Source organism: Vanellus vanellus (assembly GCF_965231255.1).
Source record: "Vanellus vanellus genome assembly, chromosome: 19".
In the NCBI taxonomy this organism is placed as follows: Eukaryota; Metazoa; Chordata; class Aves; order Charadriiformes; family Charadriidae; genus Vanellus; species Vanellus vanellus.
In genome coordinates, this window is record NC_138924.1 from 6,965,260 (window position 1) to 6,989,376 (window position 24,117).

Here is a 24,117-nt window from a genome sequence, read left to right on the forward strand (position 1 = left end):
GCTTTTACTGGCCCTGGCCTCTAGGGCAAAGCCATGGAGCCTCTCTTGCCTGGTTGTGCTCCCATGGGAAGTGTCACTGAGAATGCAGAGCTGAGCACAGTGTCCCCTGACTGATGGGATGCTGTGAGCTGCAGCACCAAAGGGGTTAGAAACACACTGTGGTGTTTGGATGTCCAGAACAGCAGTGGGGAAACAGTGTTCTTCTACTCCCTTGTCATCTCAGCAGTGCCTCAGGGAGCTGAGCAGCTCCTGGTCGTCCAACCACGTCATCCAAAGGTGTGGGGGAAGCAGAGCCCCAGTGCCTGGTCCGTGAGCACCTTCTCTGCTGTGAAGGGCCCAGGATCTGCAGCCACAAGAAAAGCCCAGATGCTTTGGATCCTCCACACAAGTTACTGAAACAGCCACATTCATTCTCCACTGCGCTTTGCTCCTTCACAGGCTCGGGGCTGCTCATCCCCCAGAAGCTGCGGGGAAGGGGGCTATTGCTCCTTTTCCTGCTGCACGTCTCGGCTGGACTTGAAGAAGTCACTACGTATCAGGCGGTAGAAGAGGATGATGTTCATGGGCGTCATGATTGCCATGCCCACCGTGCCCACAGCATACGTTGCTGGGGGCACGTTCTCCCGATTGAGAAAGAGCCAGCGGGTCATCCAGGCCAGCGTGGCGATGCGAAACACCACGTAGGTGCCCAGGTTGATGATGCTGTTGAGGCGGTAGCAGGTGGTGTGCACCAAGTTGGCCATGAGCAGGATCTGCCGCAGGTGGAGGAAGATGGAGTTAATCTCCACCAGTAAAGCCACGAGGGCAAACCCAACGTACTGATGGAGCAGCACTGCAATACCAAAGCAGACAATCACCTGGGAAGGAGAAAGAAGAGAGGCTGAGCCTGGGTTCTGGTTGATCTCAGCTGCTGCAAGCTGGAGCCCTCCATGCTTGGGTGCAGTGTGAAGCAGAGATGGAAATAGTTATCACACCAGTGCCAAACCGCTGGTCATCACACCACACATATCTCTACAGCACTGCAGCCTCCAGCCACCACTGCAGTCTCGGGCATGAGATAAAGCCTCCCAACCTGTTGCATGAAACCTGGGTGGTTTGTTTTGTTGTTTTGTTTGGTTTTGTTTTGTTTTTTTTTTCCCAGTGGGAGGAGAGGGAAACACTTCTATAAACACCAGGTTGGCAGAGGAGACAGAGCAGCCAGACCTAACCCTGCTTTTGTGGCCTGGGGAATGCAGTTGGTTGTGGCCCAGCAGGTTTTTCCGCACACAGTGAATGGCTGAATGGGGCAGGAAGGGAGACGTAGCCCAGGGCTATGGTTGCTGCTGGCTCAGGGATTCTCCCCAGCACAGGCACACTGCAGGGATTAAGCGGCTTTGGTGCATCAGAGAGCCCCGTGGGATGCCCCAAGCCTGGCATGAAGCACCCTGGGACTGCTGGATGCTGCAGCAGAGGACAGGGCTGCTGGGGGCAGAGCGGGTGCGATTCCTGCCCCGCACCCTCCCTGCCAGGCAGGAGGACAGGCTCTGCCTGCCTGCGCTTTAGTACACTTGCTCCTTTCTTCAGTTTATACCATTAATGCTGTTCTCTGTATTGGCTCTTTAATGAGATTATCTGCTCCCTGCTTGTTAAATCACTGTCTTGGCCTGAATTAGCTCTATTGTGGAGATGACCTTTTGACTCATGAGCAGCAGCCGGCAGAGCCGCAAGGCTCACTGGGCTCTGCGAGACAGCAGGTCTGACCGTCGCCTCCCCGCCTCATCCCAGGTAGGTCCCAGCACTGTCCCTGTCCCCCATTCCCAGGCCCAGCAGACCCCTGTGCCTCCCCTGTACCCTGCAGCATCTCTGCTTCTCAGCTCTGGGCTGTGCCACCCCTCTGCCCTGCAGCATCCAAAGCGCTCCAGAGGAACTCACACCAGGTGCAGCCAGCAGCAAGGCAGGCAGAGGGCACTGATGTGGGGCTCCTGCACCAAGACTGCTCCAGCCACTCCAGCCCCATGGCTACGGCTCTGACTTGATTGAGAAGAAAGCACCAGGGGGAGCGGGAGGTGGAAGGAGGCGATGTGCAGCTCTTCCTGGCAGATGCTCAAGTGGCTGAGAGCCGACAGAAGCTGAGCTGCTGGTCTGTGCTGACTGGAACAGCTGGGTCACTGCCTATCCACGCCACTGTTATGGATCAGCCCCCCCCAGCCCAGCTCTCTGTTCCCCTACTCTGTCCATACTTGTTTTTTTTTTCCTACCCCATCTTTGGGTGCCTTTTTGCAGAGCCTCAAAGGGTACATGAGGACCACAGGACCAAGAGGAGCTCTGAGCCCTGCTGTCTGGGCTGCCACGCTCCTCTCCCCAGGCTGAAAAATCTGATTTCATAACAGGCAGCAAACACCCACACTAGCAACAGCAGTAGCCCTGCTCGGGTCCCCAAGCCCCAGCCTCCCTGGTGGCACAAGTGTGAGGGTCTGTCCCTCAGAGAGCAGCCAGTGGACTCACCACAGAGTGATGGAAGAGCAGCTCCCAGGACTGGTGAAGTTTCTGATTGCATAACATGTCCACAAAGTCTTCAAGGAAATAACCTGGGAACAAAGAGGCTGTGAGCGAAGATGGGGCCAGGAAGGACTGTGCCAAGGAACCATCCCCCACCGCAGAAGGCACCTGACTGGGCTGGGCAGCCCCTCTGGGGAAGTGATGGGCACAGCTCAGCCCAAGCTCTGGGTGGTGGTGAGTCACGCACTGAGCAGGATCACACAAAACAGGAGAAGGAAATTGGTGTGTTTTGAGTCCCTCCTGTGATCGCTCTGTAACATGTGCTCTGAGGGAGAGGCACTAACTAACTGGTCACTTGGATTTGTTCCTGGAGAAGGGTGAGAGCAAAGGCAGTGTGCAGACTCTCACCCATGTTACCATCCCCGGATCAGATCCCACCCCAAGTCCTTTCAGCCTGGAGCCCTTAACAGCTGCAGGATTTGCTGACACCAAACCAACCCCACGTCAGCATTTTAGATACTCAAACCTCCATGCTGAGCCATAGCCATGCCGGGAAGCCTGTTAGCACTGACCACAGGGCTGGTGACAGATCTGCAAGAAGGTGACAAAGGGAGGGGGGAGGAAAGGCTTCACACAGCCAGAGGGCTCAAAGCTCCTGGCCTCCACACTGGCAGGCTTAGCTTAAGGCTTTGTGGGAGGGGATCTGCATCAACCCCATACCATGGGCACTTTTTGGATGCCAGGCAGGCAGCCTGGTGCCCAGTACCTCCTGGCTGCGGGTGCCGTGGGACAGAAAGGAGCCACTGTCCTTTGCCAAGAATAGGGCAATTGTCTGGGGTGCCTGAGACATCGCTGCCCACGACATGGCTCGAGAGGCTGGTGTCAGGCACCGATGAGTGCCTGGGGACCCCCAGTGGGGCAGAACAGGGGGAAGCCCACTCCCCCACCTCACCTACGGACACGGCGACCAGGCTGTGCGCCCCAGGCGGGTGTGTGCCCACCAGGTCCTCGGACAACCCGGGATGGAGGCAGAACCTGCAGGGAGAGGGGCTGTGAGTGCCGGGCAGTGCCTCCGGTTCCCCAATTCCTTTCCAGTGTCCTTGGTGCCCACCTGATGCTGCTAACCTTCCCCGGAGCCCTCCTGTCCCTGTGGTCCCCCCATGGCCATCCCTGTCCTCCTGTTTCCCCCCTGGAGTCTCCCTATTCCTTTGGTGCCTTGGTGCCCCCCTGTCCCTCGGTCCCCCTGTACCCCTCGATCCCTCCTCCATCACTCAGTGCCCCCCAGTTTCCAGGTCCACAACCTCCCCAATGTTCCACAGGGTCCCCAAACACCTCCATTCCGCCTCCCCCCACCCCGCGGTGGGCTCAATCTCCCTCGGTGCCCCCCTGGCCACAGGTTCCCGTCGGGGGTCCCATTCCCCTCTAATGCCTCCGGTCCCCCCGGCATTCCGCTTCCGCCCCCCAAGCCCCAGGTGTCCTCCGGGGCTCCGCGGTGCCCGGGCCGCTCACCCGGCCAGCGCCCCGCCGCCGCTGAGCACGCTGTGCGCCAGCGACGTCCAGATGTTGCGCCACTTCCAGCGGTTGCGCCGGGCCGAGGGGGGCGGCGGCACCAACCGCTCCAGCCCCCGGTTCAGCAAGCGGAAGGCTGCGAAGGAACCGGCCACCAACAGAATCCCCGGGCTGAAAGCCATGGGCATCCACCGGCCCTCGGACTCCCATGGGCACCGGCCGCGCCGCCCGACGGCTCCGCCTCGCCCGGCTCCGGGACCCGCCCTGCCACCGCCCCGGGCACCGGCACCGCCCCAGGCACCGGCACCGCCCCGGGCACCGGCACCGCCTCGCCCCACGCCCGCCCTGCCGGCACCTCCCTGCCCCGGCCGGGATGCTCAGCCCCGGAGGGGAGGGGGAACGAACATAGTCCCCACCGAGAATCGTCCCCGCGGGGAAGGGTCGGGTGGGCTGCGGGGGCCGCCCCGCTGCCGGTGCTGGCGTTTCCCGCATCCCCCCTCCACGCAGAGGTGCAGACACGCAGGGGCAGCGCTTCCCCACGGAGCGTGTGACTCGGGCTGGGGGGGGGGAATGGGAAATGGGCACCCCGGGGTGTGCGTCAGCCTTCCCCGGGCATCGCATGGCAGAAGCGACGGCCGGCCCAAAAGGTGGCTGTAAGCGTGCCACAGAGTGGGGGCCTGGGTGTCCCATCACTGAGCTGGAGTTGGGGACATCTTCCTCACCCCCCCTGCGGTTCCTCCTCCACCTCAGTGGCAGCGGGTGGCTCAACACCTCACCCATGAAGTGCTCTGGGCGGTGGTCCTTCGCCCCAAAGCATCCCCTGCGTGTGATGCTGTCACTGATGCCATCAACTGCATCACTGTGCTGTCCCTTGCACAGACGCACACCCTGCCGGATCCAACTGCACATCAAGCAAGCAACAAGGTCCAATTGCCCTGCTAAAAAACCCACTCTGCCCACAGCGCTCCCTCCCCCTGTCTGGTCCCAAGAGGAGCTCCCTGATGACTGGGACACCCCAGCTCTGCTCCGGGGCTTGTGGTAATCTGGGATCCCGTACCCACAACTTCCTTAGTTCCATCCTACAACTACGCTGCTTTTCCAGCTTCCCGTAATTTGATCGCTCCCCTGGTGCTTTTTGATGTCTCCACCAGAAGCGTGGCTGCTGCACAGACCTTGCGTCTCTTCTGCAGACGGGATGAGTCACCATGTACACACTGATTAATGTCAAACTCTGCCTCTCCTTTGAGGTATTAATTTTGGATGAAATTTTATACTTTCCCTTTGCTGAAACATGTGGAGCCTGAGCCTGAGTCGCTGCCCTGGCTGTAGAGAGGGACATTAGAACATCAACAAGTGATATGCTGATGGAAGGGACAGTGAGGAAGGGAGTGATTAAATCAGATCTGAAGGAGAGGGGTGATATAGTCCCAAGTGATAGGAAAGCATCCGTTCGTGCTGCAGAAATTTGCCTAAAAGCCGGACAAGACGACGTAATTTCATAGTGGTTAAGTGGCAGGGAGACATTGCCTGAAGTAATCGGCAGACCTGACTGCTGGAGGGATTATAAATAATCTCGTGTATTAGGACTTGAAGGATCACATAGGCTAATCTGTTACTGAGAAGGCCAAATGCAAAGACATTTCTGTTTAGCGTAAGATACACCTAGGAAAGGGAGCCATGCCTTGGAGATGTGCTGGGCTGCTCAGGGCACCGAGGAGAAAAATCAGTTAACAATTAATTGCCGTATAAACTTGCAGACAGCCAATTCCTAATGAGGAGTCATCTGCAGTGTTTTAGCCTCGGAAATCTTGGCTGCCCCTTTCCATGGTGACAACCCTGCCCTTCACCTGCCTGCAGGTAAAGTCCCAGACCATGAAACGCTTGCTAGCCCGGCCCCGTTTGTCCCAGGGGCTCCTCCATTCCTGGTGTTATTCTTCTAAAGATGAATATTTGGCTAGGCTTGTTTTGAGGGAATAGTTAAAATGCTTCTGGATGCTGGAGAGCTTTTACCTACCACTTCCGCATGGGAGGAATTCAAGCCATGATTAATTGAGCCTCTGGTTCAGGGGCTTTGATCCCACTGCTAGAGCACCAGCAACAGCTACAAATATACTACTTTTCGGATAATTTTAGCCCAGATTATACTTAATTTTACCAGGACTTGCCATTGGGCAGTGGTTTCTCACAAGCCCTCTTTCCAGCCTTTTCTCCTTGTCTTCCTTTCCTCTGCAGCGATGGCACTAATTGAGGACAGTTTTGGAGCTGGAGGCTTCCAAGCCCAGTTAAAAACAGGTCCCTTGACACCAGATCAGGTCAAATATTCAGTCACATCCCCCAGGCTCGGAGGCCAGGCTTGTCCCAAGAGAAGCCTTACAGAAGAGCAGGGACAGGAGGTCTCGGTCACAGCTGCCACAAGAGGTCCCTGCACGCTCGCTGGAGAGCTGGGCAGAGCAGCCCGATCTGATGGGACTCTTCATTCACACCTTATTTGGAGATATTGCCTTTTTCACCCAAATTTCCAGAAGTTTTCCAACAGTCCCCAAACGGCCTCATTTTCTGCAGGGAGGCAGCTCAGCCTGGTGACGGGTCGCTGCCGGTGCCTGGTCCCAGCAGGGCAGGGGACTCCTTCCAGCTGTCGGTGAGGAGGACGTGCCTAGGTCCATCCCATAACACCGTGGGGACCACAGCTAATCCCATAGCCGGGCTTTACAGCAGCAGCTGGGGTTGTAAAGAGAGGGTACAGCAGGTTTTTCAATAGCAGGACAGTGGCTTTTTTCTCCCTCTCACAGGTTGGAGTTTCTCTGCAGCACATCTGGGAGAGACAACCCATTTTCCACAATAAGGAGCTGGCAGTTCCTTGATAATCGCCTGTATGAATTCTGTCAGATAAACTGCGTCCTCCCCCAGATGCTCCCCACTACTCCTGGACAGGGGTTTGGGTGTGCTTTCCCAGCTCCCCCATCCCTTACACAAGGAGGAGCCCGCTCTGCTCCCAAACCTCTCTCAGGGCTCGCTAGCCAACAGATGTGGGAGCTTCTGACACAGCAAAGTCCTTCTGGCAAAAGTCATCCTCCTGTTTTTGGAAAGCCTTGCTCCCTTAATCTGCCAGGGAGGCATAAAGCCCATCTGTTCATCTAATGCCAGACCTGGCTCACACCTAAAATAGTTTGAGGAGTCCAAGATCTCGAAACAAATCAAGCAGCTTGGCTTCCAAATTTTAATTAGCCATTGTCTTCATCCCTCTCTTAAGTATGTCATTGCTCTGTCTGCTAGGGCATAGGAAGTCAGACGACATAGGAATACTTTGCTCTATATATCCATATTTTCATTCAGAAAGTCTGTAACTCCACACCTATGAAAGGTTCTACTGTCCAAAATGCACATTGGCTACGGCAAAGCACGCCCAGATGTTGCAGAGGTAGCTGTGAAGAGAGCTGAAATCAATGCAAACCTGCGTGTCCACTCCTTCCAGCCAGAAACGCTTTCCTGATGTGGAAGCTGGATGTTCTCCAGGTGGAACTGGGGATATACTCTCTGCAGCCACAGGAGACAGGCACATCAGTCTCTGCTAGCGTGGTGAGCAGAAGGGTTTCTGCTAGCACTCACTGACAGCCCAGAGAGTTTTCACTTTTCCCCCAGCCCTTAGCTTCATTTCACACACACACAGCTCCATGATTTGATGCAAGAAACGCCAAAGTGTGCATCACTCAACCACTGACCTCGGGACTTGATCTTGTCCGGCAGAGGAAATCACCACTTACACTGCAGCCTGTCTGTTCACCCTGCTCAGACCTGCGAGCTCGGCCACCCAAGGGGAAGACTCTTCCCTTCCCTCCCCCAGTGTTGTGACCAGCCCTATGGATGTTCTGCCGCCCAGGTGGGTCATCCTTCCTGAGATCATTCCTTGAATAACACGAAGTCTCCTGGGAGCTTCACAGCACTGGGACGCTCTGGTGCCAGCTGCCAGATGCTGCTTGGCCAGGCACAGCGCACTGCCTTCTGCAGCCTGGCGCGTGGGAATGCCCCCCTTACCAGAGAGCCGGAGCCACCCAGGCAGAGCCTGCTTCTCCCACGTGATAAACAACCCCATGGCAGGTTGCTCTGGATGGTCTTGCTTTTGGCCTTCTTCCTTTTTCTCAGTACTGGAAGTCATCTTTTTTTTTTTTTTCCTCAGCATTTGTCACAAGGGATCTGTAGGGGAAACCTGTGACAACAGTACAGCATCCCTAAGGATGCTGCAGGCTCAGCTGTCTCCCAAGGGCTTGGGCTGGACCAGCTGCCATGATTTGGTTGTGCAAAGGATGCGCTCCCTCCTTCTCATTCCGGTGTCACAGGTATGCTGTGGGATAAAAAAACCATCCATCGATAGATTCATTGACTGGCAAAATCTCTTCAAGCACAGCAGCACAGGCCGTTCCTTATATTTCTCCAGCGCTTTCAGTAGCTGACATGCCCCAAATTTGTCCACTTATTGAATTGTTTATCTGCTGCTATCAGCAGGTTTCAGGTTCCTTCTTTCCTTGTGGTGAACAGTGAAACGTGGGGCCAGGTGTCTGCCCGGCCTGTATCCCATCTCTCACCATCGCCAGACATGAATGCTTAGGAAGAAAATGTGAAACAGCACATATAATAATTCTTACCTTGTCAGCAAATTCATTCCTACTAAATATTTATTTTTCCATGTCTTCTTCCCTTGCAGGATAAACATTTTTTCCCCCATTTAGCTCACCATTCTCAAGCTTAAGTAATTTTTGATGGATACATATGTGCTTTCTGACTGCACCATGATGTATTTATGACCGCACACTTTTTTTTGCAATTCAGACAGGTTCAGAATGAGCCCTGCAAGGTGGAAGCATGTCTCAGCCCCTACACCCACTCCGTGCAGCATCACACGTTGCTGACCCTACTCGATTCCTCCTGCGTTACAAACATAAGCACAGGAGCTTCCTAACTGCCTCTCCTGCTGCTGCTGGCTCCGCAGCTTGGAACAGGTTAGGTTCCCTCCTGAATTCTCTCGTTATTAATATCACAAACCAAGCTGTTCTGAGAGCGGTGTCCCATTAATCATTTTAGCTCTGCTGCAGTTTTCACCTCGCTTCCTCTTCCTGCGCCTGAACAGTCTTCAATAACATTCGACTCTGTGGGTAACGCTTGGTTAAAATTCGGCAGGTCTGCTAGGGCAGGGGAGGACCCTGACCTGAGCAAGCTGGGGGCAAGCAAAGGTGCTGGAGGCAAGCAAAGGTGGGACAAGGATGTATCCACACAGCCATGGCTGCACTACGGCATGAAAACACGTGCTACACCAGCTGACAGTGGTAGGGACTTGAAGGGAGGAGAGCTACCCCCATTAAATCTTCGTCTCTAAACTTGAATTTTCTGGAGGGCTGACAACACTGGAGAGACACAGCGAAAGTGAAGATATCTAATAAAATAAAAGGGCAGCTCGTGTGAGTCAGCATGCATGGGGGTGGCAGGACTGGTCAGAGATTTCCGATGCCTACCTGGGCTCTGTTCGTGTTTGAGGGCACTGCTTGCTTTCGCTCTCTTCCTTCCTACGTTTAATACTGCTGTGTGTTACAAGCAAAGGTCTCAACCACTCCGAGTATCTAGCTCTGGGTTACCTAACAGAAAGCCAAAAGCTGCTTATAGAGCATCTTCCCGAAAATCTGCCTCCAATACCATCCCAATGCCTGAATCCCTCGAGGGCATATTGCGTGTTCCTTGGTGTGTCTCAGAGACGCAGTAATGCAGCATCCCTGCAGCTAACTCAAACCTTCCCTTTTACATCCAATGCCCTTTGCAAATTTCAATCCTTTGCCATCATCTTTGCCCCCATCAGAGGTGGGGATTTCGCTTTACCTTTCTCCTTTTGGATTTTACATAACCCTTTCCCCTGGTGCTCAGCCGCATCCAGCAGCATCCATCGGCATCCAGCAGCTGAATTAGCTGCTCAGCCCCGCAGTGCAAACGCCACCGCACAGGACTGGGCTCCACCTGGCTTGTCCCAAAACCTCCCACAGCTGCACGCCTTTGTACCTGCCACTTTGCTGGTGCACATAAGCAAACAACGTTTTTCGGTGATTTCTGCTGAGTCAGAGAATGCCTCCGCGAGGGCTGCTGCTTCTCCACGTGGGAACCCGCTTCTGGGGAATAATTACAAAGAGTTTATACAGGGACGTTCAGCAGCCAAATTGCTTCACATTCAGGCGCCTGGCCAGGAAGGCAGAGCCTGAAAGCTACTCGTTGGTGCTGTGAGAAAATACCTCGCACCTGCGCCCATCATGGGCGTGCGTCACCCGTGGGCTAAGATCACTCCTTACATGGCAGCACCCCGGCACCGAAAGGTGTGCTCATGGCTCAGTGGGTCTGATGAAGCGAGCTGCTTCGCAAATAAGCCGGCCTGCTCTTACCGAGCATCCCTGTGCATGCCCTCTTCTCCAGACCATGCCCACTGAAGGATTTTTATCCCCTCCTCCACGGATTTGGGAATGTGCTGCACCCCAGAAACCCAGTCCCTGCGAAAGCTCCAGTTCTGCAAGGGAGAGGATGGAAGCACACTGCTAGTAACTTTTCCCCCCCTAAATTTTAGGGCATATTTTAAGGTTGTGAAACATATTGACTGTGAAATAGAGATAAGAACTGGAGTAGACACAAACAGCGTAGGCGTTACTCCTGTTTTTATGCAACTCCCACTCTGTTGCAAAAATAGTACAGCAAGGAGCATGCTGCTCTCTGCCATCCTTCAGGGACCAGACAATGATGGGACCATGTGCCTGGACATCGGCGGACTGAACCAGAAGCAGAGCTGAGATGTAAGCCACGTGCAGAGGTGCTGAATGCTTCGTGTTCCTTAAAAATCAATGGAGAGAGATCTTACAAAAAGATCAAATTATATAATTTTAGATGTTATAGATATATATAAAAAGTAGTGATATTGTTCCAAAGTGCTGCAAAAACACATTGCACTGAGCTAGAGGGCTTTGCATCAAGAAAAGGGGTAATGGGAAGATGCAGCGGGGTGTCACTGCATCCACTCAAGTTTCTGTTCACATTGCACATGACGTACCCAGTCTTTAGACCACACCTGAGCCATAATTCCTACGTGCTCTTAATTCTTTTGCAATTCTAAACCCAAAGAAAATACACTTAATTAGGCGCAGACCAGTTGCAGAAATCAGATAAGACTCGCTGGCAGGCGGACGCTTCCAGGAGATGCGTCTCCTGATGGATGGGGACGTTGTGCAACACAGGGAGAGCATCACCAGCTGTGGGCTGGTGGTGGGGAGAGCACTTGCCGTAAGAGGCGAGGGTGTCACCTCAGCAGAGAAGAATATCACAGACGGCAGCGGCGGTGGCTTTCTGAGCTGGGGGACAGGTGCCGGAGCCTCCCACGGCAGGACAGGGTGAGTACCCATCAATGGTTCTCCTGAGGGACCCAGGAATGGGGCAGTGTCGTGGTGGGGATTTACAGGAGCAAGTAACCACCCTGCACCAAAACCTGCCTCAAAAGACCATCATTTGCTCCATTTCTTGCTTTTTTTCCTCCAAAACAGAGAGGGATGTTTCTAACCAGCCTCAGCTGATTGCTAAGGCAGGGACAGCACTAAAGACCAAGGTTTTGGGGTCTTTTCTAGCCCAGGAGGCATTTTGGGCAGGAATTACTGCTTTCATGGCAATTAGTACAAATAACATTTCTGCACAAATGTTGGAGAGGTTTCAGACAGGCTGAAGTGGCTCTTCAGACCTTGATTTGGGGGAGCCGTGGGGTATGGCACGTCACCATAAATAATTGTATTTATTTGCAACATGACTCTCATAAATCATGTTTGCTGGCTCACCTTGCGCTGCAGTTGAGTTTAATGGGACATGGGACTTAACACAAAAAAGTGGGTTAATCCGGAGGAGAAAAGGGCAGAGGAATGGGCTTTGGGTGTGGAGATTAAGTTTAAAAAGTGGGGAAATGTGTGTTTTCTGCCAGTTGTGGTTTGTTGTTTTTTTTTTTTTTTTTTTTTCCTGAGGTATCAGGAGTTTGGGATCCTTTGAGCACATGGCACTGACCTGCTCCCAGCCGGGGTGGTGATAGCCTTATATTTTGGGGTGGGATTTTGCAGTGACGGCACAAGGGTGCACAGGGTTAACCAGCATCCATGGCGGACAACGCCGCCCTCTGCTCATCTGCAGTCACCGGCATGGACGGCGATGACACCATCACCGCTGAGGTCTGCAAGGAAGCCGACATTGGGGATGGACAGTGAGTACCTGGTGGGGGGCAGGCTGGGGCCTGAGCCACTGCCATGGGGCCTGCAGGCAGCAGGGGTGGTGTTGCCATGCCAACAGCCGCCATGTTGGCGGTCACCATGTTGGTGGCCGCCATGTTGGTGGTTGAGGGAGCAGTATGTTGGCTGCGAGGCACCAAGCCTGGGATCCCTGGGGCACCCACCTCTCCCCCTCTCCTGCAGGCTCTGGGAGGTGATGGTGGCTGGCTACCCGGTGCTGCTGGTGAGGAACAGGAAGGAGTTCAGCGCCCTGGGCAGCAAATGCCCTCACTATGGCGCCCCGCTCAGCAAAGGTAATGCTGGTGCTGGGCAGGGGGAACAGCCATGTCAGGGAGATCAGCTCTCACTGCTCAGTTGTGGGGGGGGTTTCTATTGCAGGAGTCTTGAAAGGGGAGAGGCTGCGCTGCCCCTGGCATGGCGCCTGCTTTAACATCAAAACTGGAGACATCGAGGAATACCCTTCTCTGGACTGCCTTCCCTGCTTTAAGGTGACTTCTTGCCTCTTCCTTCCCCCAGCTTGGGCAATGTCCTCCATACCATGAGCATTCATTCACTCCCACAAGATCCATGGTCCTGACACCAACTGAAAGGATCCTGCCCTGGCCACGGGTCTGTGGTCCAGGTCACACAGAGCTACCTACACATGGGATGATTTCTTGGGGTCACATAACTCCCTGTCCTAAAGCTCCTTTCAGTCAAAGGTGATGTCATACATCCTGGTACATATCGCAGCCAGCACAGATCTTTCAAAAAGAAAAAAAGGATTTACACCTCTTCCTGAACATCCTTGGGATGAGGAGAAAAGCTCATGAGCTCCTCAGCATTGTTTGACATCCAAGATCCCTACAAGTCACTCTTGGTGTATCAGAGACAGATGGCCCACTGGACCAGACCCTCTTAGGAAAGCTTCTGCCACAACCTCATAAATGCAGCACTTAAATGCACTCTCCTTTCATCCCTGCAGGTAACAGTGAAAGACGGAAAGGTGTTTGTTACAGCAAAAAAAAAGGTATTCACCTTACCTGCTGTCACTAAGCACAACCAGCACCTTGGGCCAAGCATGATTTCAGCATTTCTTGCTTACCTTCTTCTAGGATCTTGAAAACAGCCGGAGGGTAAAGGACGCAAGCAAGCGATGCCTTCTCAACCGGGACACAATGCTGCTTTTGGGGGGAGGTCAGTGAAGTGGTCTGTACTGTGCCTTGCCCACAGATGCTGTGAGCTGCCAGTGACATGTAGGAGGGTTGAGATGAGCATCTCTCGTAGGTGTGGCTGCCCTGCTGTGTGCAGAGACACTTCGCCAAGAGGGCTTTACTGGCAGGATCATCATGGCCACCAAAGAGAAACATGTTCCATATGACAAGTCCAAACTGAGCAAGGTTTGTATGTGAGAAGGGCAGGACTGTGCCTCAGTACTACATGTGAATTAGCAACATGGCCAACACTCAGGACCAGACTGAGCATTTGAGTGAGCCATTCTGGCAAAGCATAAGGAGTGCTGAGGAAAAGGGGTATAATTTCCAGCTAACATCTCACTTCTTCCTCCCACAAAGTCTTTAATCAGTCCACCCCAAGCTAATGGTTTTATCCTCTTTCACAGAGTTCTTCCCACTAGTGTTTGAGTTGATGGGTTTTTCTGAAGGGGCACAAGAAGATGATGGGGATGGGGCAGTGCGGGGAGATGCAATTTATTAATGCAAAATTTGCCTTTTATGAAGACTTACTTCCCAGTAAACACTGCAAAAGTATAGCTGTCTGTAAGAAGTGCTTTATTTCACACTTCTGTTTTGTTTCCAGGAAATGAACTTGAAAGCTGAGGACTTTTATCTGAGGAAACCCGAATTCCTCAGTGCTCACGGTATAGAGCTCTGGACAGAGAAAGAGGTACATGAGCAGCTGAGCTCAGTCCTCAATGGGTGGTCCTGTTGCTGCCATGGGGAGGGGATGCCCACACCCACAGGCATAGCTCTACATTTATAGGAATTAGGGCTCTGCCTAAGTACATGCGTTATCTTCTGGGACAGTGCTCTAAGGCCAGTGCTACGGACAGTGTGCGTGCCTGGGGTGTAACACTGACCTGTGCTACCCATGGACAGATGTGCCCATCACATGCAAAGAGGGTGGCCCTTGAAACTAGCCTTCTGCCCACCTCTTAGAGGAACCTAGGATTGGTGCTGTCACTCTTAGTGGTCCTAAAGCCTAAGACCGGTAGGAAGTGAGAAAGTGACCCCAGCATTTCTCATCTCACCTGAATGTCCAGAAATAGAGCACGCAGTCACAGGCAAGCAGAGCAGATTGATGTGGTAGGACACGAGTGGACCAGAGGTACCTGTGTAATCTTTGCCTCCTTTCTCCTACAGGCAGTGTCGGTGGATTTCCAGAAGCAGAAGGTCTGCTTCATGGATGGGTCCTCACAGAAGTACAATAAGCTGCTCATTGCAACAGGCAGCCAGTGAGTGCATAAAGCGTTTACCCACACACAAAATTTTAGACAGGACAAGAGGGCTTGGCGGTCTTCTAGAAGCATGTGAGAGGGAGGTGTTAGGAGATGAGATAAAAGAACAGGATGGGATGACACAGCCAAGAGATTGCATGTGTTTGTGCTCCCCCCCTCATTCTTTCTGTTTAATTTCTAATCATGAGGCATATCTGGATTCTCTCTCTTTCAGCTCCAGTTTCCTCAAAGTCCCAGGTGCAGACCTGCAGAACGTGTGCATTCTCCAAACCCCGGAAGACTCTAGCAAGATCTTAGAGCTGGCAACTGGCAGGAATCTGGTGATCATAGGAGCTTCATTCATAGGTACCAGGCTGCAGTGGGTATCAAGTCATCAGTGATGGCCTTGAAACCCACTTCTGCTGCATGTGCAGATTAACTAGGGGCCCTCGGGGAAGGGATGTTCATTCACTGCCTGGCTGGGTTCCTCCCCAGAGCCCTAAGGCTGGTGGGGTATGCGTTACGCAGCACGCACTCACTCTTTCCTCTGATACACAGAAACTTCAAGAGCTATAAACAGTTCCTTGACATGGACAGAGCAAAATACGCCTTATGAAAATGTCACTGTGCTTCAGAGGAGCTGGTCTCCCCAGAAGCATTGGGAAAGTGAGGGAGTAAGACACGAAAAAGGAGCTATTCTGTACACAACTGGGACCTGCTGTTTGCATTTCCTAATATCCAGGTCCATAGTGCATGAGAACAAAGAACGGGGGGAGCTAAATACCTCAGCCCAGAAATGCATAAAAGAGCAGTTAAGCACTGGCACTACATCAGATTTGTTCTTCTTACCTGGAAGGGGAAAAGGTTTCCAAGGAGGAGGGTGCAGGTTCATGCTTGCAGCAGGCTTACCTTGGGCATGCCTTTCCCTTGCAGGAATGGAGATAGCTGCCTTCCTCTCAGACAAGGCTGGTGCCATCTCCGTGGTGGAAAAAAAGGAGTTCCCTTTCCAGCATGTGTTGGGTCCTGAGATTGGAGGCGTCGCCATGAAGGTTAGGAAAACCTGGTACTAATTTCTAGGATGGAGAACACATGCTGTCCAAGCAGCCCTGTGATCTGCAACAGCCCAGGAAATCCAGCCCCTGTGCTGAGTCAGAACCCTGTGTGCCCAGCCACCTTGCTCATGTACAGCTCACTGAAGGAGCTCTGCACACTTGGCTGATTCCGACCTCCCTCACACACATGTCACGCTCCCCAGCTCAGCTTCATCCCCAAGCCCTGCTTCATCCTAGACCCACCTCATGCACCAGTCCTGACCAGGATGGCAGAATGAAGCCAGGCTTCTGGGCACCCTGCACCAGCCAGGGACACAAATGAAACCTCTCTGCAGCCTGGAGCAGCAGCTAAGCTGCCTCCCTGGGTTTTGGCTGGGTACGGCTGTTTTTACAGCAGTACAGCCTGGAATTTCCTAGTGAATACTCAAGCCAGCTTCCTCTTCCTTTTCAGATGCTGCAAAATAAAGGGGTGAAGTTTTACATGAAAACAGAACTCTGTGAGTTGAAAGGAAAGGATGGAAAGGTCAGTCATGCCATTGTGATCCCTGAACTGCTAATTTTAGGGGAAAAAACCCAAACTGAGGTATAACCCAGTGCCCATATCTAGGCTTTCCTCTCCCACGTCTAAACCCCCACATTTATTTTCATTGAGCGCAGCTCTGGGCTCAAAGGGCACCAGTATGTGTTCGTATCTCAGGGACAACAGCACGATTTTCTCTTATATTCCTGGCAACACACATTAGTTGGACAAGGTGATCTGAACCTGGGGAAGAAAAAAGACAGCAAAGAATGAGGCAGCAGGGAGGCTGCAGGAATTAGGACAGAGTTTTTAACCCTTTGTTAACAATTCTTGCTTCTTTCCTAGGTCACAGAGGCTGTTCTTTCCAGTGGAGAGAAACTACCTGCAGCTGTGGTAGTGGTGGGAATAGGTAAGAGACCCCATTTGGGAGAGGGAGGTGGCTTTGGGAATGGGGGGGGGGAGAGCCAGCAAGCCCAGAGCATCCCAGCGCATTCCTAGGATGCTATTCCCTGCAGTTTCTTTCCCACTCTGTTATCATCCAACCCTACGTGTTGGTCCTAAACACCTGGAGAAAGTCAGCAGCCCATGAGCAACGGCAGGAGGAAAGGAACTACTTATGCTCTCAGTATGACTTTGGCACGCTCGCTGAGCTCCGTAGGTCACTGCTGTGTTATCAGAGCATGCCTTGTTCTGGGCCGTAGCTTTATTGCCCCTGGATTAGCTCAGCACCAGCCCGAGCACCGGTCACTGCTGCCAGCTGTTCTGCTCCAAGCAGGCTGAACAGCCACCCCGGGCACGTGCTTGCTGTAGGGCCGAGGTCAAGTTTCCTCTCTGCCTTTGCAGAGCTTTGCCACATTTGTCCTTGCTCCTCTCCCTGCAGGGGTGTTCCCCAATTCAGCATTTCTGAAGGGCACTTCCATCGCCAGAGATGACAGCGGTGCCATCCTGGTGGATCTGGTAAGTGCCAGCTGAGTATCCCTGGTCCGTACCCAGTTACATCCCTCTCATCGTTGCACTAATTGCTTATTGTCCCATTAGCACATGCAAACCAATATCCCAAATGTCTTCGCTGCGGGGGATGTGGTCTCCTTTCCTGTAGCACTGCTCAACGGGGACCGGTCCAGCATCCATCACCAACAGGTGGCCGAAGCCCACGGTGAGATAGCACAGCCACCTCACTTTCCAGCTGCCCTCAGAGATGGGCATCGAGGGAACAGGGCAGAAGGGACAGCAGGATAACAAGAGGCAGGGGGCACTTTGAGAACCTACAGGAAAGATATTTCCTCTCCTGGTTCATCACAGGTCACATTGCTGCCTTAAACATGCTGAAGAAAGAGAAGGAGTTGCACACTGTCCCCTTCTTCTGGACCACAATGCTTGGGAAAAGCATCCGCTACGCAGGTAGGAAAGGGCAGAGAGATGGGAACAGCCAAGCTGCTGCCCAGCCCATCTGCTCCTCCACCAGCTGGTCCTGGGGCTTGTAAATACACAGCAGTTGCAGAGTTTAGCTGAAGCAGCTCAAGTTAGTTGGACTCAATGGTCTTAAAGGTCCCTTCCAACCTAGATGATTCTATGATTCTAAGTTTTGGACTGGCTGCCGTGGCAGGTTTGTGAACCCTGTTTCTGAGCTCTGGGCCTGCAGGTTACCCAGAGCTCTTGTTCTTTGATGATCTCCAGTGGCTTAGAGGTATGAAGGAGGAAGAACTTCCCTCTCCATGCCAAGGAGAGGCTCAGGGTCATGACACAGTCCTGCAGCTCTGGGTCAGTTCTGCTTGTCCAGGGTTTCCATACCTGCTCCCCATCCCTGTCCCATTCCAGACCCCAGCCAGTCACTGTCCCCTCTGCCCCTCCCTGCGATGGCACTGAGGTGGGATAGGTGGCAGCTGCTGGACCAGTGCTCCTTGAGCAGGCTGCGATGCTCTCTCTCACAGGCTGCGGGAACGGATACACAGACACTGTTGTGAAAGGCAGCCTGGAGCAACAGAAGTTCCTGATCTTTTATATCAGGTGAGTGAATGCAAGGCCAGTCTGTGCCCTGACACAGCAGTCCCTGAGAACGGGGCACAGTCCTCTCCCTTACAGCCTGCAGAGCTCCTGCAGAAGCTCCACATCACTTCCCATGGCTGCACACTGCAGGCAGCTGCTGGCTGCTGAACCAGCAGTGAGATGGTTTCAGAGAAAACCAAAGCAGCACAGGGAAGAAGAGGACGAGCTTCAGTGAAGACACCAGCTGGGCAGGGAGCCTGGGACACATCTCCTCTCCCTCTGCCCCACTGCTCCCAGGCTCGGTGCCCAGCTCCCAGCAGTGCCAGGCAATCTGCTGCCAGTCCCCGTGCACCCTGCAGTACCAGCAACCCTGCCCTGAGCCCTCCAAAATACAGCTGGCCTCCAGCCAGAGCGCCACGGGGATGCTGCCGTGCTGAGTTATGTACACTGGAGAGATCCACATTCTTCCGCTTTCCCTTTCAGGGATGGCTTCGTGACTGCAGCTGCCAGCCTGAACTGTGACCCCATGGTGTCTCTGATTGCAGAAGTTTTATGCTCAGGGAAACAAATCTCTAAAGAAGAAGCGGAGTAAGTGACACCCTGACCGAGCTGGTGGGCAGCTCTGTGCCACGTTCCCCATGCCAGCACGGCCCACTGAGAGACACAAAGTCGAGATGATTTACTGCAAATCCCCAACATACCTCTTGCTTGCAGGGCCTGTGACATCGGCAATATATCCTTGCTGGCAGAAACCTAAGCTCGGTACATGCCCTGCTGCGAGGGGCACAGAGTCAACCAAGTGTTAACAGCTCCACATCCTCCTGTCCTGGCAGAAGAGAAATAAAAACATGAGCAAAGCTGAACCCAACGCCTGCATTTTGTGTTTGCAGACAGCCCTTGGCTGCTCACTTGCGTGCTGGGGCAAAGCGAAGCAGTGCTTTCCCCTCTCTTATAGATGAGGACCTGCTGGGCTGGAGAAGAGGAGGATGCCCACGTCCTGGAGCTCAGCTGAGCATCTGAGCAGGCAGAAGCAGCCACATGTTCACAGATCCACCAGCCCCTCCTGCTCCTCTCGCTGGCTGTCGGCAGGGAGCTTTCATTCAGCACACCGGTCACGCTGACCTTCTGCTTTGCAAAAGCATATTTTCCCAGCAAGGGGAGCTGTGACCGAGGCAAGCTGCTCTCCCAGCTGGGAACTAGACGGTCCGTGTGCAGGAACTCGCACGAAATACCCTACTCCTAAGGACAGAGGGCTGCCATCCGACCTCTGAGCGAGCAGCACCTGCTGGCATTGCTACAGCCACCTTGAATATTGCATTAGCTGCCGCAGTGAGCGCTTCCCACCCACTGTCAGCAGCCAGCCTCCAGCAGAGAAATCCCAGCCCCAGTCGGTGTCCCCTCTCCTGCTGTGTCCCTGCACGCTGGATGCTTTGAGGAGGAGGCCCGATGCTGCAGGAAACGCAGCCTCAATGCTAGAGGAAAAGAGTTATTTGATTTTTGCAAGGCAACAGCGAGCAAGGCTGTGCTTTCTACAGGAAACACTGCACTTACTCACCGGTCACATGGGGCTTTGCAGGAGGAAGGGTAAGCCCCGAGAGCTGGGCAAGTTCCCGCAGGGACACCTACTTTTGTCAGCCTAAACCCCCTCTGCTTTTACATTAAAGGTGGGCTAGCCAGAGCCCGAGACTGTTTGCTCAGCAGGTGAGGTACTGCAATGCTGATTTTGTGTTAAACACACAAACTTGCACTCTGGCACCTTCTCAGTATGAATTTGACCTGAAATATGGAGTTTTACATTTCCTTACCCCAGGGGTTTGGTGCTGCTGCTCAAGGCAACTCTCTGCCCTGAAATAGCCACAGCTTACCGGGAAAAAAGCTGGTTGTCGGCAGAGCAGGTCAGTCCTTCACGATGACAGGAGGAAGCAGCAAATCTAAGTGTTACCCGCACACTGAGGCACGCAAGGGCGGAGGCGCTGGTAGCCAGAGCATACAGCTCTCCTCTGTATCAAGCATCAACAACACTGTGCTGCGACATATGGGAGGGGGAGCACAACCTGGGAGCTGCTCCTCCTTGCCCTCGGGCATCCTGCACACATACCCACAAATTTTTGCCCCCTCGGTGCACTCCAGGACTCGTTGAGTGCTAAGCAGGTGCCAGCTATTTTGTATGGACTTGCAGCAGGGCAGCTGTGGTGGAAGAGACCAGCTCTGCCTCAAGCTGCTGGTGTTCATCCATGGTCCTTTCTGCTCAGAGAGCAATCCAAGGCGGTTCAGCAGCCCTGCTCGCTCTGGGTGATGATGACCCCAAAGAAACTCAGCTTCTTGTAGCCATCAGCAAGCACACACCAAGCAGAAGGAAGGACCCCAGGACAAGAATTTTGCTCTACTTCTACCACTTAATGGACACCAGGCCCCTCTCTGCACATCACTGGGTGCCAAAATTTGGTAACAGCCTTGGGCAGCTGGAGCCTGGACAGGCAGACTTAGTTGAAACTGTGCAGATTTATTTCAGCACAGGACCATTCCTCCCTGCCTGCCCTCAGAGCTGGAACAAGCCACGATCTTCCTGGCAGGCCCCGAGCAGCGGCACCCAGACACTCTTCTGCTTCCCAAGGCCAAGGCAGCCTGGGAGCCGGTGGTTGCAGCAGCCCCATGGGAGAGGCACCTCCAGGGGCACAGAGGCTCCCGGGAGCCCTTGCTGGGTCCACAAGGAGACCTTTCACCCTGCCCTGAGCCATACGAGAGCTATACAGCTCCCCTCTCACCCGGTGCAAGGCAGGAGGGTCTCTATTCCAAGTCCCCTTTGGGGCAGTCCTCTGCTTCTGTCCAACAGCGAGGCAGAACCTGGACCACAGAGGAGCCCGGCAAGGTTCACCTGAACCCCTCTTGGCAGTGCCATCTCCAAATACCTGGAATCCTGGCGCTGCCCCAGGGCTGGCTGCAGATAGGGCTGCTCTGCCTTGCAGGACAGTGGTTCCTGGAACAGCCGTCTGGATCCGTGCGTGACTCGGCCCTGAGTCACCCGCTCCCAGCAGCCCAGCCCCACCGCACCCAACCAGCACCAGGGCAGCGTGGGTGCAGAGCCAGCCCTCTCCTCTGGCTCCATCCCACCGCCCGGTGCGTTGCAGGATTAATCCTGCTCCTGAGCTCAGCAGCAGGTCAGTCCTGCAAGCTACACCCAGCCTTGTGTCACCTCTTCTGCTCAGGACAAACCAAGGGACCTGAACGACCAACCCTCCACCCACAGACTCCAATGTGGCATCAGCCAGGGACTGAGCTCTGGCCCTAAGGCCTCCCACCCCCCAGCCTCATCCTCCCCCCAGGCAGATCCGGGCACCCCATGGGCAACAAACTTCCTAAAACTAAACTGTTGAGCCAAACAGAAAGTTTAATGCCTCTTTTCAGTGGTCTTTAGTTGTCTCAGCTAAATGCCACCCCACCGGCAAGGGGGATGCTGCTCGACAGCCCCGCCAGCGGCGCTGCCTGGTAATCCCCCAGCCAAGGCTTCGTCTGGAGGCAGTGAGGAGACTTCTTCATCCCGTCCAGGCTCATCCTCAGTCCTCAAATCCACAAGATGCTGCAGAGTGGCTCATCCCAGCCACTCAGGGGACAAGTCCGTCTGACATCCAAGGTCCCAGTGACGAGAAGAGAGTGGCTACATTCAACAGTTCTTCAACTGGCAGCTTTAGCTACTAGAGAAGGACATAAAGCTTGCCACTGAAGAACTGGTGCTGGTTAGCCAGGAGTGGGGCGGCGGGGCGGCACCTGGGAAGGGAACACACACATGAGCCAGGATCAAACCGCGCCGAGCTGAGACGTCACCCACAGCAGCCAGCCCAGGCAGCAGAGCTGCTCCTCTCCCCCACCCCAGCACCAAGTCCTGATTCACTGCCTCATCCTCCCCCCTACCCCCTCCCACAGCTCAGATCCTGCAGGATCACCCCCCTGATGCAGGGAATCCAAAGGCAGCTCCCACCTCGACTCTTCCCATCCCTCCTCTCTCCCAAAGCAGCTGGTGCATCAGCTCTGGCACCTGCAGCCGGCCCTAAACCACGAGTGACAGGCAGGGAAATTAAGGCCATTTCTACCAGAAAATAAGATATAAAGCAGCCTGCTCCGGCAGGGACCAGTGGCCACAGCAGGGAGGCTACTGCAGGTAGGGGTTAAGGCATTCCCCACTCACCTCGGGCATCCATGCTGGCAGGGTCCCACCTGGCCGGGGGCCAGCTGCTGCCGCCGGGGAAGACACTTTGTCAGGCAGCCTCTGCCAAGCCCCTGCCGGGGGGAATTTTGGGGAGCGCGGCTTTTTTTCGATGTTATTTTGTCAGAGGATGGGGATGCCCACGCTGGGGCCCGGTGTGTGACCCCACTGCTTTCCCTTCCACTCGGGAAAAAAACCCTTTTCCACACTGCCCAATGTTTCAGCTGCGAGATTTGAGTTCTGGGAAACCCCCGGGCACCCAGCCCCGCTGGGGGGGACAGATGGCCCTGGTGTGGGGACAGACAGCCCCAGGAGCCCCCCTGGCTGGCCATCCCGGCAGCTGCCCCACAGCATCCCTCTCGCAAACGTCACCCCAAAGGCACTCAGGATCCCGGCTGGCCCCAAGCCTTTGCGGGCAATGGGGAAAGGCCGGAGTCCCGGTGGGTGTCGTGGCGGGAGGCTGCAGGGAGGCTCCCGGTGCGGGGCCGGTGGCGGCGGCGGGGCGCAGCGGCGGCGGGGCCTGGCGGGGATGCCGAGCATTCCTGGCGTGCCGGGTACATCTGGTCCGGATTCCAGCGAGCGGGTCCCGGCCCTGCTCCACCCCCGCCGGCCCGTGAATCAGCACCACGGCCCCGCCGGCACCGGGGGCCCTGCTAGTACCGGGGGCTGATGGGGGGGGGGGTGGTGGTGGTGGCTGCCGGTAACGTGGGATCCCCCCCACCCCTTCTTGGCACCGACAGATCTCATTGGCACCGGGGAGGGCCCCAGTGGGAGGTTGCCCCTCTAATAAACCCCTCAACTGGTGCCCCCCTCCCGGTTTAACCGGGTCATCCCTCCCTCCCCCCTCGGTAAAACCAATTCCCCCTGCCCCCGCAAAGGAGACAGCTCCCCGTCAGCGCTCCACGGTAAAGCCGGTCCCTGCGCTCCCCCAAGGGGCACCCCGCCGACCTCCCGTCTCCTCCGCTGCCCGGGATGCTCCGGTCCGTGATCACGGTGGGGAGCGGCCCCGGGTCAAAGTCTGCCCCGCCCGGTCCCGGAGTGAAGGTCACCCCCGGGGCGGCCACCGCCCGTCGCGGGGCGGCCCCGGCCCCGGCCCCACCCGCCCCACCGGGACCCCCCGGAGCGGGGACCGCGCCCCGGTCCCGCTCCCAACCCCCCCTCACCCCGCCCCGCCACCATCGGGGGCGAGGCCGCCGGGCCCAGGCGGCGCCCGCGGAACCCCGGGAGGGTCGCGCCGAGCCGAGACCCCCCTCTACCGCCGCCACCCAGCCCCGGGGAAAGGTGACCTTCCCCGACGGGACTACCGGGCGCGGCAGGGCTGTCGGGCCCCCCAACACCCGGTGCACCGGCAGTCTCCGGCTGCCCTTAACGCCCACCCCGGCGCGGCCCCACCGGACCTACCTGCGCGGCAAGGCAAGGCCCGGCGCCATCGCCCCGCTGAGGCCCCGCTGAGGCCCGGCCCGGCCCGGCCCGGCCCGGCGCCGCCGCCGCCGCCGCCGCCGCCACCGCCACCGCCACCGCCTCCCCCCGCCGCCGCGCGCGCCGGCTCCCGTCTCGGATCAGCTGGCGGAGTCATGACGCAGCCACCCACCAGCCCCACCCCCAACCAATCGCCTGCCGGCACAGGCGGGACACGCCCCGCCCTCACCGCTCCCGCC

At 55.4% G+C, this 24,117-nt stretch overlaps 2 protein-coding genes and 1 long non-coding RNA gene across 4 annotated transcripts; 1 reads left to right on the forward strand and 2 right to left on the reverse strand.

Moving 5' to 3' along the window:
- Window positions 1-479: 479 nt before the first annotated feature.
- TLCD2 (TLC domain containing 2) lies at window positions 480-4,177 on the reverse strand (the record flags this gene model as incomplete). Its single annotated transcript, XM_082493252.1, has 4 exons — window positions 3,988-4,177; window positions 3,431-3,513; window positions 2,485-2,567; window positions 480-857 (listed from the first exon to the last, which is right to left on the reverse strand). Exons 1-4 carry the CDS (start codon window positions 4,173-4,175, stop codon window positions 480-482), a joined length of 732 nt encoding a protein of 243 aa, XP_082349378.1. The 5' UTR covers window positions 4,176-4,177.
- Window positions 4,178-11,218: 7,041 nt separating this feature from the next.
- LOC309679716 (apoptosis-inducing factor 3-like) lies at window positions 11,219-19,082 on the forward strand (the record flags this gene model as incomplete). Its single annotated transcript, XM_082493101.1, is given in 21 exon segments — window positions 11,219-11,255; window positions 11,258-11,373; window positions 11,375-11,393; window positions 12,172-12,241; window positions 12,450-12,559; window positions 12,645-12,754; window positions 13,231-13,275; window positions 13,361-13,442; window positions 13,533-13,645; window positions 14,064-14,150; window positions 14,627-14,718; window positions 14,936-15,066; window positions 15,634-15,749; window positions 16,204-16,275; window positions 16,618-16,681; window positions 17,153-17,229; window positions 17,311-17,428; window positions 17,575-17,673; window positions 18,204-18,279; window positions 18,742-18,846; window positions 18,973-19,082. Coding segments are annotated over 21 exon segments (1,782 nt in total). The 3' UTR covers window positions 19,016-19,082.
- Window positions 19,083-21,626: 2,544 nt separating this feature from the next.
- LOC309679758 lies at window positions 21,627-23,902 on the reverse strand. 2 transcript variants are annotated; one of them, XR_014269846.1, is made up of 3 exons: window positions 23,861-23,902; window positions 22,442-22,533; window positions 21,627-22,023 (listed from the first exon to the last, which is right to left on the reverse strand). It is a non-coding gene; the product is annotated as an uncharacterized lncRNA (long non-coding RNA). The 2 variants fall into 2 exon arrangements; XR_014269847.1 differs by lacking the exon at window positions 23,861-23,902 and having other exon boundaries at window positions 22,442-22,659.
- Window positions 23,903-24,117: the final 215 nt, after the last annotated feature.